This window comes from Elephas maximus, chromosome 3 (genome assembly GCF_024166365.1).
Source record: "Elephas maximus indicus isolate mEleMax1 chromosome 3, mEleMax1 primary haplotype, whole genome shotgun sequence".
Classification (NCBI taxonomy): Eukaryota; Metazoa; Chordata; class Mammalia; order Proboscidea; family Elephantidae; genus Elephas; species Elephas maximus.
The window spans coordinates 185,808,079-185,821,342 of record NC_064821.1 but is presented as its reverse complement, the minus strand read 5'-3'; the positions used below and the strand labels follow the sequence as shown (position 1 = coordinate 185,821,342).

Here is a 13,264-nt window from a genome sequence, read left to right as displayed (position 1 = left end):
CCATCCCTGTTCTGTGTGTCCTCCCAGCAGGCCAGCCCGTCTTGGCTGTCAGAATGAGTGGGCTGCAGGGGCAGGCAGTACACGGTATTGAAGTGTACACGCCCACTGACCTAGCTGATAGGCCCCTGGGCTGGCACTGCTGCCCCACAGTTAGTCAAAGGCCATCTTCCTCCTTCTGAGTGAAACAAAGCGGACAGAATAAGATGGATTGTTTTTAACAAGTATCTTTGTGACAGCAGACAGAGCCCAAGGCAGCTTGGATACCCACACTGATGGCAACAAGGCTCTCTTGCTTCCAGATGACCCTGCAAAACAGAAATGGTTCTGCTAAATTAGGAGTGTGGCTTTTTCCCACCTCACACTGAAAGGAAAAAAAAAATCCCAGCTTTCAAAGTCATTTCAGAATCCTCCTGCCTGAAAAATGTGTGATAGCATAGCCTGGTTTAAAGGCAAGGGGAGCAGGAAACTGACCAGCCCAAGATGCAGATGCAAGCATAAGGGGGATACCGCTCCCACCTCTTCCAGAAGCAATGGGAAAGCCCTCCCCCCTCCCACCACAGGACCTGAGGAAAAGGCCACCTGCAGAGGCATTCTGACAGCAGGAGCTAGCCATCTCCTGGTGGTTCTCTATCCCTGAACAGGCCCCTTGCCCTGCTCCTAATCCATTTCACTGGGTTAAAATAGATGTCCCTTCCTGCTACTGACATGCCAGACAAACCTTGGCCACCCTTCACAGTCCCCATTTCTCCCAAAAATAGTGTCGAAAAAATTAAACACCTGCTTTGAATTTCTCTCTAGCTTCTCTGTTTGGTTTCCTCCACACCTGGGACCAAGAAGCCAGGGCTTATTTTCAAGGGAATAAAAATGCCCCGTCTCTAAGGGAGGTCACCACCTACCTCGAGGTTCGATTCCTGCTGCCCTCTCCCAACAACTGAGCATCATGATTTTGCTCATTAAGTCGCTTTCTTTTCCTTAATTAGCTGCATGCGAATCTTGTTGGGAAGTCTCGGATCCGTGAAATAGTCTGGGATAAGAATCAAAACGAAGAAATCATCTAAACCCGAGGGAAAAAGCCTGGGAGGGAGATGCTTACTCTGCTAAAAGTTTGGATGGCTTGGTCCTAGCAGGCCTGTCACTGCTGGCCCTGCTTTACAACATAAAGTCACAGCAAATCCCTGTGACTGCTGTCCCTGCCCGAGCCGCTCTGAGCCTGCCAGCTCAAGTGTTCCCAGCAAGGGCTCACACGGGACAACTCTGTCCTCTGCGCTGGCAGTGCGTCTGTGCACACGGAGCATCAAAAGGCTAAGGGATTCTCTGGGTTTTCTGCTCCTGGCCTATCTCAAAACAAACAAATAAACCAAACCCGGTTGCCATCGAGTCGATTCCAACTCATAGTGACCCTACAGGACAGAGTAGAACTGCCCCATAGGGTTTCCAAGGAGTGCCTGGTGGATTCCAACTGCTGACCTTCCCCTCAAAATGCCAAGTATTATTCTTGTCTCAACTCTGCTCATCAGCTCCTGTCTCTGGGATATTACCCCTTCTCCGAGAATATCCTCTCAGAGGAGAGGCAGGCTCTCACACGCAGGATGACGGCAGGAGGTGTTTATACACCCAGCATAACGTGAATCAGAGGCAGCATCTGCTGTGGCAGCAAAGGTGTACTCAGGTCCAGTCAGAAACGGTTTCAAGACACAACCAACTCCCAGGGCTAAGAGGACCCAAGAAATATTCAACCTGGCCCCTTCCCTCTAAATCCCACTGACCTTAAGCCATCTGGGGCAGCTAAACCCATTAGAATCTCCTGGGGAGCCTTTAAAACTATGGCTGCTGCTGGGTCCCACCCCAGACTCATTAAATAACAAAACCTCTAGGGGTGGGGCCTGGGCATCAGTTTTTTTTTAAAGCCCCCCAGGTGATTCTAATGTGCAGCCCAGATTGAAAACTCTGCTTTAAGGTTCCCAGGAAAAGAGCTGCCAGAATGTTCCTTTGGGACTCTTAAAATTCTTAATGATCCTCACCATTAGGAAGTTCTGCCTCATTTCTTATCTGTCCTCATTTTGAGGAAATGACAGTAAAGGGAAGAGCCTTCTGAACAAAGTTCCCTGGACGGGGTGGGGGGACAGTGGATGAAGCACCTCAGGCTCTGCAGGGAGGCTTATCCCAGTCTAAATCCACAATAATACTTTTTCCGCTGGTTTCCCCAGATGTCCCAAACTGACGCTGCCTTACTTACCTGCAGCAAATTCTTGGATGTTGTCAGGTCTTTTCAAAAACATTTCTCTGGAAAACATTAAGGATAAGGGTAGGAGGTAAGGCAAGGTTTAAGGCCAGCTATGCTACTGCTGCAGGGTCTCCTGCTTTCGTGGAGGGGATTAATCTGGAACCCACCCATCTTGGGAGTCAACAAGCAAATGGACTCCTGACAAAGAACCTTTCATTCATGATTTTCCATCAGCTCAGGATCTGAGGCATGGAGTCACACATCCTACGTGAAAATAAATCTAAGTACTGAACACCTCACAAAACAGAAGGGCTGCAGCCAGGTGGGGTTTGTTGTTCATTCAACAAACATTTTCAGACCACCAAATATCAAACCGGGGGAGGAAGGCAAGGATGAATGTTGCCTGGTCCTCAGGGGGCTCACACATGGTAGGGCATACATGCGATCCCACAGTCTTTGAGTAAGTTTCGCCAGGAATTCCCAGGGGGGGAAATACAATAAATGATACACAAAGCTGAAAAGACGGTTGGTCATGGTTGTGGACCCTCTGGTATAGCAGACAGTGGCTGTGATAATACCTGAACCCCGAGTGCCAGTGGGGAGTTGAAAATGTCTTATATCAAATAGAGTTCCATGCTTCATAAAGTATGTTCACAAATATTGTTTCACTTTACAACAACCCTGTGAAACACCAATACTATGCCCCCATTTTACACATGAAGAAACCAAACCTCCAAAAGGTTAATCATTGGCCCAAGTTCACAGAGCTAGTAAATAGAGAGAGAGCACCTGGGCCTTGCGACTTCAAGGGCAGTGCTCTCTACAATATTTTCCGTGGCCATCGGTCTGCCCTGCCCACTTTCCATCCCATCCCCAGACTAGAGGGCTGTCCCGCTGCCCCACCCAGGAAGCTGCTCCTGCCCAAGCTTCGAGAATGTTGTTCCCCTTCTCCCCCAATTCAGTGTGATAACTGTGGATCATAAACTATGTGTAAGTCACTGCACTGGGTGGGATTGATGGGGAAAAAGAAAAGAAAATACAGCACCGCCCTCAAGGAATTTACAGTTAAGTAAAAGGGAACAGGTAAGTTTCCAAATGTTTGAAAGGCCAAGTAATAAGTGCCAAAAGAGAGGTATTAAATAGTACTCCAGGAGATTGAGAGAGCGGTTACTGAGAGCAGGACCCCAAAAATCTTCAGAGCAGCTGACATTTGAGAGGCCCCTTGAGACACGCATGAACTTCAAAAGGGAGGATGAGGGTTGAAGGACGAGAGCACACCAGACACAGGGGAACGGCAAGAGCAGAGGCTCAGAAACAGAATTGGAACAGTCCTGGCGCTACAGACTGAATTCCTCAAGGGGAGGAGCCGGGTAGTATGGTCCTCTGTATCCCCAGGGTCGGAAGAGCACTCATCAGGAGGCCTGTGGAATGAACAGCACTCAAGGAAGTGCCTGCCCTGGGCTCCACGAGGCCTGTGGGATGAACAGAGAAGTTCAGTCTGGCTGGAGCATGGGGCAGTGAGAACTGAAGGAGGCTCTATTATGGGGGGCTCTGAATGCCAGGGAGAGACATTTATACTCAATTCAAAAGACAATGGGAATGGATAAAGGGCAGCATATAAAGGTGCCCTGGTGGTACAACAGTTCGGCACTCGGCTGCTAACTGAAAGGCTGGCAGTTCAAATCCAGCTAGCCTGTCCTCGGGAGAAAGATCTGGAGAACCGCTCCTGTAAAGATGACAGCATAGAAAACCCTACGGGGCAGTTCTACTCTGTCACATGGGGTCTCTATGAGTCAGAGTCGACTCAAGAGCACCTAACAACAACACAGTCACACAATGAAATACTCTACAGTAATGAAAATGAAGGACCTACAAGATACTGTTCAGCAAAAGCCAAACACAAAAGAGTACATATTGTAGGATTCCTTGTATATCAAGTACAAAAAGGCAAAATGAATCTGTGATTAGAAGTTCAGATACTGGTTACCATTGTTGGGGGAAGGAGTGACTAGAAGCTGCCAGGAGGGGTCTGGAAAAAAAAACCCACTGCCATCTAGTCAATTCTGACTCATAGTGACCCTATAGGAGACAGTAGAACTGCCCCATAGGATTCCAAAGAGTGACTGGTGAATTCAAACTGCCGACCTTTTGGTTAGCAGTCGAGCTCTTAACCCCTGGGCTACCAGGGCTCCATGAGGGGTCCAAGGTACTGGTAGTGTTCTATTTCTTAATCTGGATGCTGGTACCACGTGTGTTTTCTATGAAAATTCATCCAGCTTTACACTTTTGATATGCCACTTTTCTGTACATAGGTTATATTTCAATAGAATTTTTTTTTTTTTAAAGCAATGTGAAGCTACTGAAGATTTTTCCAGCTGAGAAATGATATGATCGGTTATGATCAGCGCTGTATTTTGGGAAGATTCGTCTGCCTAGGTATTTACAAAAACATCTGATGAAGTCTTTCTACAAGTTCATACTTGCTATCATAACCCCAACCTAAAACCTGAGGTTTCTGGATGCTAACAGAAGTTTGATCCCTATACTTTCAATTTTTCAAGTCCAAACTTCCAGGTATTCAGAGTTCTGTGCACTGTATATGTGATTATAGACTGGAGAGCTGTGGCTGAATGGCCCTAAATCAGTAGGGTCTAAAAAACCCAAGTGAGGCGGTCTCTCCTCAATGACAGCAGGGGATGGGGCAGAGCTCCCATGGTTTGGGGTGAGCCTAGAGCAGAGACCTGCAGAACAGGCAAGGTCAGATGTGCTGCCCAGGATTGTGCCCCCTCTTCTCCCATCCTCTTGTCTCCTAGGAAGGACCAGCGGAAGCAGACAGTACAGATGAGTGGCAGATTCTGATTCATCCTGATACCGCCCAGAGGCAATAACAGTTAACACACGCACGCACGCACACACAACAAATGAAAACAAACCTTCAAACTTCAAACACTTCCTCCTCCATCACCCCCACCCCAGGAGGAGAAAGGCCTAAAAGGGGTGAAGAGGATTGATTTCATGTAGGGTCGCTCCGGGGCAGCAAAAGGAAAGGCTTGGTTGAGGGGGATGATAAGGAAGGAAGGAGAGGCTGGCCACAGGCTGGCAGTTAGGCCCAGACAGCCAGCCTCCTCCTGGAAACTGTTTGTTCCTGGACAAACAAGACGCAGGGCCATCCCTGACATGTGACTAAAACAACGCCCTCTTCCTTCACTGCACCCAAGTGTGCTAATCCTTTTGTGTGTCAACAATGCAGACGCTGATTTAATTCAGGCTTTTTTAACTTCTCTCCCCAATATCTCTGCAGGAGTCACTCTGAACTTGGACTGTAAGGTGTCATCCAGCAGAGGCACAGGGTAATCCTTTATTTTCATTTAGAACAAAAGGTACAAAAAGTGATGGCTTGATCCCCAAGCCTCCTAGTGACACAGGATCCCTTAACTGCCTTAACCTTTGCCCCAAACAACCAACCTTCCAAGAGTAACTGCATAGCTTTCAGTTTTCCCTCTCTCCTTCCCGTATCTGCCCTCTGAGAATCTGCTGCCACTCAGAGAAACAGGAAGAACAGTGAGAGCCAGGAAAAGCAAAGGTGTGAAAGAGCAAAAAAGACAGCCCTTTCCAGGTCTACTTTTGAGAAGACAAAGGAGACCCACTTCTGTGCTCCCCAGCTCCCTGGTCTGTGGACCGTGTGCCTACCGTACAATGCACTGGAAAACCCAGAGGTTAGAATCATGGTTCAGCAACTTGGAGAAGTTATTTCACCTCTCTGAGCTTCACTTTTCTCATCTGCAAAGTGGAAATGATAATAAGCTAGCTTTTGTAGAGCTGCTGGGAGGATAAGCAAAAGTGTACCAAGATGCCACATACGGGGTGGGTACCAGGGACACAAGCATAACCCCACTAGCTTGGAGCCTTTGGTCTGCTAGGAGAAATGGAAGACTGACAGTGTGATTGTAATATGGTGTGATAACTGCTAATGGAGGGGACCCATACGATACCTGGAAACGGAAACCATTATTATTTAAGTCTCAAACCATATTTGAGATAGCGCTACTGTTCTCATCCATTGCTGCGCCATGACTCTCCCCCACCCTCTTCAGGTCTTTGCCCTTCAGTCCAACAGGAGATTTTCCCATTCAAGCAAATGCCAGGGTGGAAGGCAGTATGGGGGAAGGAAAGAACACACTCAAGACATGGTGGAAAATGGAATTCTTTCCCCCAAGACTTACTGGGGGGGTGGCTTCCAACCCTGGAGTCTTACTCCAACAAGGATTCTCAGGAAGGGAAGGACCAGACATCTGAATTTTCTTTTAAACCTCTGCTAGTGATCTTGTCGAGGGCACTGGGTTTTTGGTTTTTTAGTGATTTTGTTAAGCTCTAGTTGAGAATAGTGTTCTACACCCAATGGCTGCCTCTTGGGTTTCTTGATGCCAAATTTCTTCTTACAAGAGTCAAAAGGTATACATTTATCCTGAAAGTTAAAGTGAATGAATATTAATATTTTTGAGAATTTAGAGATAACTGAAGGAAAGCTCTAGAGATAACCAAAGAAAACCCTGGGTGCCACAAATCCCAGAGTGGAGGGAAAAAAAAAAATCTTAGGGTGTTTTCTAACTTTCATACCTTAAAGGAAGTGCTTATTTAAAGAAAGCAAGGGTCACTCACCTAACCCCAACGAGATTTGGTAAAAGTTCCACGAGTTGCCCAAGGCCAGCCTGGAAAACCACCTACCTGAAGAAACCACTTATGAGCAGCTCCACCTCTTTGTGGTTCCTTAGGTATTTTTCGTTAGCAATCCGAGTCTGAATCTGGGGGCAAGAGCAAAGGGCCACTCTCCATTAGGGACAGATTCAGGGTTCGAGCCCTAGAGATGTGAAGGGCTGGGGGAAACAACATCGCATTTAACTCAGGTCTTTTCCCAGGACGCTTGAAATTTTAAGCCGCCCATTTAATGCTGCTCTTTTTTTTTTTTTTCTGTTCAGGCTAGGGGCGTTAACAGTCGGATCGCGACCGTCGGGAAGTTCGGCCCATTTCTTTGGCGGGTCTCTGCTTTAGTTCTTTCTTCCTTTTCAGGTGCCTGTCGGGCTCTGCTGGAAACCCTGGTGGCGTAGTGGTTAAGTGCTACGGCTGCTAACCAAAAGGTCGGCAGTTCAAATCCACCAGGCGCTCCTTGGAAACTCCGCGGGGGCAGTTCTACTCTGCCCTATACGGTCGCTATGAGTCGGAATCGACTCGACTGCAATGGGTTTGCTTTGGTTTTTGGTCGGGCTCTGTGCAGGACCCCAGAAGGCCAGGGGCCCGCCGGAGGTCTTCGCGACTCCTGCCGCCCCTTTACCTGCTCCCTTCTCTTGGCGGCCCTCCTCCCAGTTATGAGGGTCCCGTCCTGGGAGAGCTGCACTTTGAGGGGAGAGGAAACCGCACCCACCTTGAAGTCGCGCAGTTTCTCCACTTGCTCGGGGCTGAGCACCCCGGGGTCGGGGCCCAGCAACCCGTGCCGCGGCGACTCCATCTTGTCTCTGTCGTCAAGGCGACGAGCCGCGCGGCCGGGGAGGTCCCGCCCCCGGCCCCGCCCCGCCCGCGAAGGGGGAGCAAAGTGGGGGCAGATTCGAGCCGGAGACGTGGGGGGAGGGTCCTTAGTTCTTGTACAATCTCGAAGGGTTTCTTGAGAGACCCGGAGGCCATTCCTCTCTTGGTCCAGAAGACACTGAAGTCCGTAGAGAAGAAATCTCTTGTTCTTAGGCTCCAAGTTGTGGGCAGACCAGCGCGGTATTTCATTTTACCTTCGTTTGAATGTGGGACACACGAACTTACAAATTTTTCCATCAGGCTAGACTGACTGTATATGGAATGAGCCCGTCTTCTTGACCCCACCAACCTCAAATAGTTTTTTTCCTAGCCCTAGAGCAAAGCTGGAAAAGAGGTTCCGAGAGCAAGGTCCCCAGAATCTGGTTCCTGACTCTCCCATTTGGGTGGAAGCTGGAGGAAGTCTGATCTGGGGAACGAGAATCCAGCGTTCTTCCCTTCCCACCAGCACAGAAGCCAAACACCATCTGCCCTGTAGACTTTTGACACTGAAGTCTTAGATTCTTAAACAACAGGAAAGCTTCCCGTGGGCTGTAGTGAACTGAGTTCTGCAAAGAAAGGGGCATTCTCAGACCGAAGATGCTGCAAAGGACCTGTAATGCATTGCATTGTGTCCACCAAAAATGTGCGTCAACTTGATTAGGCCATGTGTGGTTGTCCTCCATTTTGTGATTTTCCTATGTGTTGTGGATCACAATCTCTGCCTGTGGTTAAAAGGATTAGGGTGGGATTGTAACACCACCCTTACTCAGGTCTCCTCCCTGATTCAGTGTAAAGGGAGATTCCCTGGGGTGTGGCCTGCACCACCTTTTTTCTCTCAAGAGATAAAGGGAAAGGGAAGCAAGCAGAGAGTTGGGGACCTCATACCACCAAGAAAGCAGCACCAGGAGCAGAGCGTGTCCTTTGGACCCAGGAGTCCCTGCCCCTGAGAAGCTCCTCTACCAGGGGAGGATTGAGGATAAGGACTTTCATCCAGAGCTGAGAGAGAGAGAAAGCCTTCCCCTGGAGCCGATGCCCTGAATTTGGACTTGTAACCTACTAGACTGTGAGTGAATAAATTTCTCTTTGTTAAAGCCGTCCACTTGTGGTATCTGTTATGGCAGCACTAGATGACTAAGACAGACCTGGTGGACATTCTGCCAGAAGATTCCCCTTTGGGTCAGACTTTCCCATGTAGATTTATTTTCTCTTCACCCTGGACATCTCATAAATTCTAAATTATTTCTCCCACTCCTGAGTGAGTAGGGAAGGAGGAAGGGAGTTGGTCCTCAGGATTTGTTCCTCTGGTATCTAATTAAGAAGGGAAAGTGAAACATAAAGCCAGAGAGCTGAAAATAGCTGCCTGAAGAAGACAGGAGCTTGTCTGTCAATACACACAGGCTGAGCTTCTACACCCAAAGGGATGGGCCCAGCAGAGGCCTTCCAGGAGGAGGGAGGAGAGAATCCAAGAGGAAAAGGCTTGATTTTCAGATTTATGAACACCTGCCCCAAGGAGCAAGGAAAGAGCACAAGAAACAAGCTCAGCAGTAGGCCATGGCCTTGGAGGGGTCTTTAAGTGCTCTGCCGCTATCTTTCCCAGCAAAGACTGGAAAAAAGAAAATGTTGGCAGTTGCCAAGCCAGGGAAAAGCACAAGTAAATTAGGTAGTAGGATACAAGCCCCTTTGCAGGAGCCCTGTCCAGGTTGTTAATCATTTTGTTTGTCTGTTTTTTAGGAGTGAGGGTTATCAGAGTGAGAGGGAGATAAGATGCCATCTGACAGAAGTGGTTGTTTTCAGGCAGGAGCAGAGGCCAGCCAGAGGTGATAGTTCCTGCTGGACAAGACCAGTGTCTTCCCACCCCTACCCCCAGAGAAGCTAGTGGTAGAGCCTCTTAGAGCTCCACTGTCCAGTATGGTTGCCACAAGCTGCCTGTGGCTGTCAAACACTTGCAATGTGTTCAATCGGAACTGAGATAAGCTGTAAGTGTAAAATACACAGCAGATTTTGAAGACTTAGTATGAAAAAAATAATGTAGAATATCTCATTAATAATGTTTATATGTTAATATTATAGGTTAATAGATTCTGGATATATCAAGTTAAATAAAATATATTATTAACATGAATTTCACTTGTGTCTTTTTACTTTTTTAATGTGGTGACTAGAATTTTTAAAAATTATATATGTGGCTGGCATGATATTTCTATTAGACAACCCTGGTCTGGATTAGCAAACCTACACACATGCATACACACCCGTACAACCAAACCCGTTGCTGTCGAGTCAATTCCAACTTATAGGGACCCTAAAGGACAGAGTGGAACTGCCCCATAGGGTTTCCAAGGAGCTCCTGGTGGATTCGAACTGCCGACCTTTTGATTAGCAGCTATAGCTCTTAATCAGTACACCACCAGGGTTTCCCACATACACACATATGTGCATATTCATATATTACTCTCTCCATTCCCTACTACTTCCTCATTCATTCTACTATTTTCTTCTTGTGCTTCGAGAATCAAACAAGCCTAGCTTGACTGATCACCATCCCGTGGTCCGAATACCTCTGCATATGAGTAAGAGAGTCTACTTTTATTTTCTTAACTAAATCTTAGTGTTCACTATCGCATATTTTGTTGGCCAGGGAGGTTATCAATTCTTTGTATACTCTTAGAGATTCTGTGGCAGATGTCTCCACTCTGAATTCAATTAGTGAGGCTAGTAAGCATTTGATGACTATTCACTCTGCCCACTCACAACACCACCACGTTTTGCTTTTTCTGGAAAATATACCAGCTATTCAACATTTCTCATTTCCAGGAGCAGAGCTGTCCTTTTATAAAGTCAATATTCTTTTATGTCAGGCTGCTTAGCTTTGGGTGCAGAGGAATAAGAATGAGGGTAAGCTTAGAGGTAATGGGCAGAGAAGTATATTGAAGAACCAGGACTTAGAAGCTCCCTTTTCTCTTGGAGAGAAATCCCCAGTATGAGCCTCTGAGTCATAAGGTTGTTTTTCCATCTTTATCTCACAGGGCTCCCATCCTCCATGGCCTGAAGGAGCATCACCCGCTGTCACCCAGCAAGGAATGTCTCATGAGAGCTCCCACCCCCTCTTCCCTAAACCCTGCCTCTCCTCTCAGACTGAAACCTTCAGCCTGGGGACCACTAACTCAGCAAGGGATTGGAGGCATTTTGCTGCCTGCAGCTGTCTCCCCAGTTACTGACTGGGAAGAGGAGCGAGAGGGAGTTCATTATAATTCATTTTTGTGAATGTTTAATATTTCAATTAATATGATTAGCCCCAAGCCTGAATGAGCAGGAGGGCGGCAGATCTGCTGACAAGACACAGAGTAATGAGATCAACAGGGCCATGGGGTCTTCCTAGGCTCCGTCCTCAGAGGACACGATCTGTTTAGCATCTCCATAAATACCAAGATCAGATTAGAAGGCTAGAAAAGGAGTCGTGGGGGCGGGGTAGGTAAGTGGAAAGTTACTGTCCAGATGTGTTTGCACCTCTTGATTCCCTGGCTCTGCCATCACCTCTTCTAGCCACTCAGCACGGAATCCTTGCCTCTTTTTTGTCCCCACCTATCTTATGGGAACTTACTGGGAGGGCCTGGGCATCCATACAATGACGGGTAGTCATGTCTACACACACACACACACACACACACACTCAAACATACACACTTGCCAGAATGTGGCTCTAGGCCACGGAAACCTAGGCTAAAGAAGGATGGAAAGTGGTCAAAAAGGAATCCAGCAATAGAAGGAAGGGCTCAAATGAAGACACAGGAGGAAGAAAACCCAGGCGTAACCACCCCTTCCCCCATCCCCAAGAGGACTGTTTGATGTAGGAGTTAAACATGTGAGTCAGGAGCCAGATTGCCCAGGCTTGACTCTCAGCTGAACCTCCTACTAGCTGCGTGACCTTAGGCAAGCTGTTTAATCATTCTGTGCCTTGGTTTCCTAGTCTTTATTTGAACCTACTTAATAAGGTTGGGAAACCCTGGTGGCATAGCGGTTAAGAGCTACGGTTGCCAACCAAAAGGTTGGCAGTTGAAATCCACAAGATGCTCTTTGGAAACTCTATGGGGCAGTTCTACTCTGTCCTATAGGGTCACTGTGAGTTCAGAGAGACTAGCCAGCAGCGTGCTTGGTGTTTTGGTTTTTCATAAGGTTGTGGTGAGGGTTAAAAGAGTTAGTAAATATAAAGCACTTGGAACAATGCCTAGGACACTGTAAGTGCCATATATGTGCTGGCTGATACTATTATTTCTCTTCCAGAAGAGGAACCTGCTTCCCGTGATAGCTGAGGAATGGCCAGTTGGAACATATTTAGAGATGTGCCACAGTGGAGACGTCAGCCCTACTCTAGGGTGAAAGAGGGACTAACAGGGAACCCCAGTCAGTAAGCACTTTATAGAAGACTAGGACTGCAGCTGCTGAGGAGGTTTGATGATAATCCTGCATTGAGGTGGGGCCAGGTGTGGGCCAAGTGCATAGAGGGTCAAGCTCCCTCAGGTTAGGGAGTAGATGATCATCCAAAGTATTGTTTAGGGGAATAGTAGCCCCCAAATGTACTTCCCCCATCCCTCTTTGCTGACTCAAAGAGCCCCACTCAAGGAACTCAACCAAAGGGAGAAGCAAAAGAAAGAGTAATTGGGTTCCCTTTGCCCTGAAAGGGAGCTTGACAGCTGTGATTATTCCCAAGGAGTCAGGAATCTCTACTTTTGTCAGAGATTCTTTGCACGAACTGTTTATTCCAGAAATACTTGTTAAGCACCTACTACGAGTGAGCAACTGTGCTAGACACTATGAACGATGAAATGCTGAATTAAACGGTGTCCTGGTCTTCAAGGAGCTTACAAACCAGACACTCCCGCCGCCTCCACCGCCTCCCTGCCCACACATTTACACACAAACCCCCAGAAGGAGAGAAGGGGAAGTCGGTAAATGCCAGAAAGCTTTCGTTTTTGATTCCTTTTCTGGAAAATACACAGTTCCTCTCTGCACTCACCTCGTCCTCCTCTCACCTCCCCACCCCTTCCCGTTTTTCTGCTCTGGGTCCCTTCTGCCCTTTCCCCTCAGGCTCTATGACCTGCTTCCCCTCTCGTCTACCCCCTCTTTTCCCCTCAACCTGCCCATCTGTTCTTAGTCCATTCTGTCTCCCCTAGTTTCTTTCCTTAGCTCCCCACTCTTCGCCTCCCTAAATGCCGGGCTCTCCTCTCCTCCTCCCCCCTGCTCCCCTCTCCCGGGTCTTCTCTTCCAGCACCGGGGACAGCTCCAGCCCCCGGAACAATGGACCCCGCCTTAGGGCTCCTCTATAAATTCTCCATCTTAGTGCCTTGCCCAACTCCTGATTGGGGAGTAAGATGGGGGAAGGGTTATTATCAACAGGACTAGTTGCTCTTCTGGGGGCGGGAAGGGATTCCGGGAGGATGGAGATAGAAAGAGGGCGTGGCTCTTGCCTGGATTGTGCGTCCC

At 48.0% G+C, this 13,264-nt stretch overlaps 1 protein-coding gene across 1 annotated transcript; it reads right to left on the bottom strand.

The window, feature by feature from the left end:
* Positions 1-208: 208 nt before the first annotated feature.
* Positions 209-7,757, bottom strand: RIIAD1 (regulatory subunit of type II PKA R-subunit domain containing 1). Its single transcript, XM_049880491.1, has 5 exons — positions 7,644-7,757; positions 6,950-7,026; positions 2,237-2,283; positions 897-1,024; positions 209-305 (listed from the first exon to the last, which is right to left on the bottom strand). Exons 1-4 carry the CDS (start codon positions 7,725-7,727, stop codon positions 954-956), a joined length of 279 nt encoding a protein of 92 aa, XP_049736448.1. The 5' UTR covers positions 7,728-7,757; the 3' UTR covers positions 209-305; positions 897-953.
* Positions 7,758-13,264: the final 5,507 nt, after the last annotated feature.

What these genes read in the sequence shown, in the direction of transcription:
- RIIAD1 (XM_049880491.1), bottom strand. Translation starts at nt 7,727, where the DNA reads ATGGAGTCGCCGCGGCACGGGTTGCTGGGCCCCGACCCCGGGGTGCTC. An exon ending in AGAAACTGCGCGACTTCAAG is followed by an intron (nt 7,027 to 7,643) that starts GTGGGTGCGGTT and finishes TCTTGCCCCCAG; the next exon opens with ATTCAGACTCGGATTGCTAA. An exon ending in CTCATAAGTGGTTTCTTCAG is followed by an intron (nt 2,284 to 6,949) that starts GTAGGTGGTTTT and finishes AATGTTTTCCAG; the next exon opens with AGAAATGTTTTTGAAAAGAC.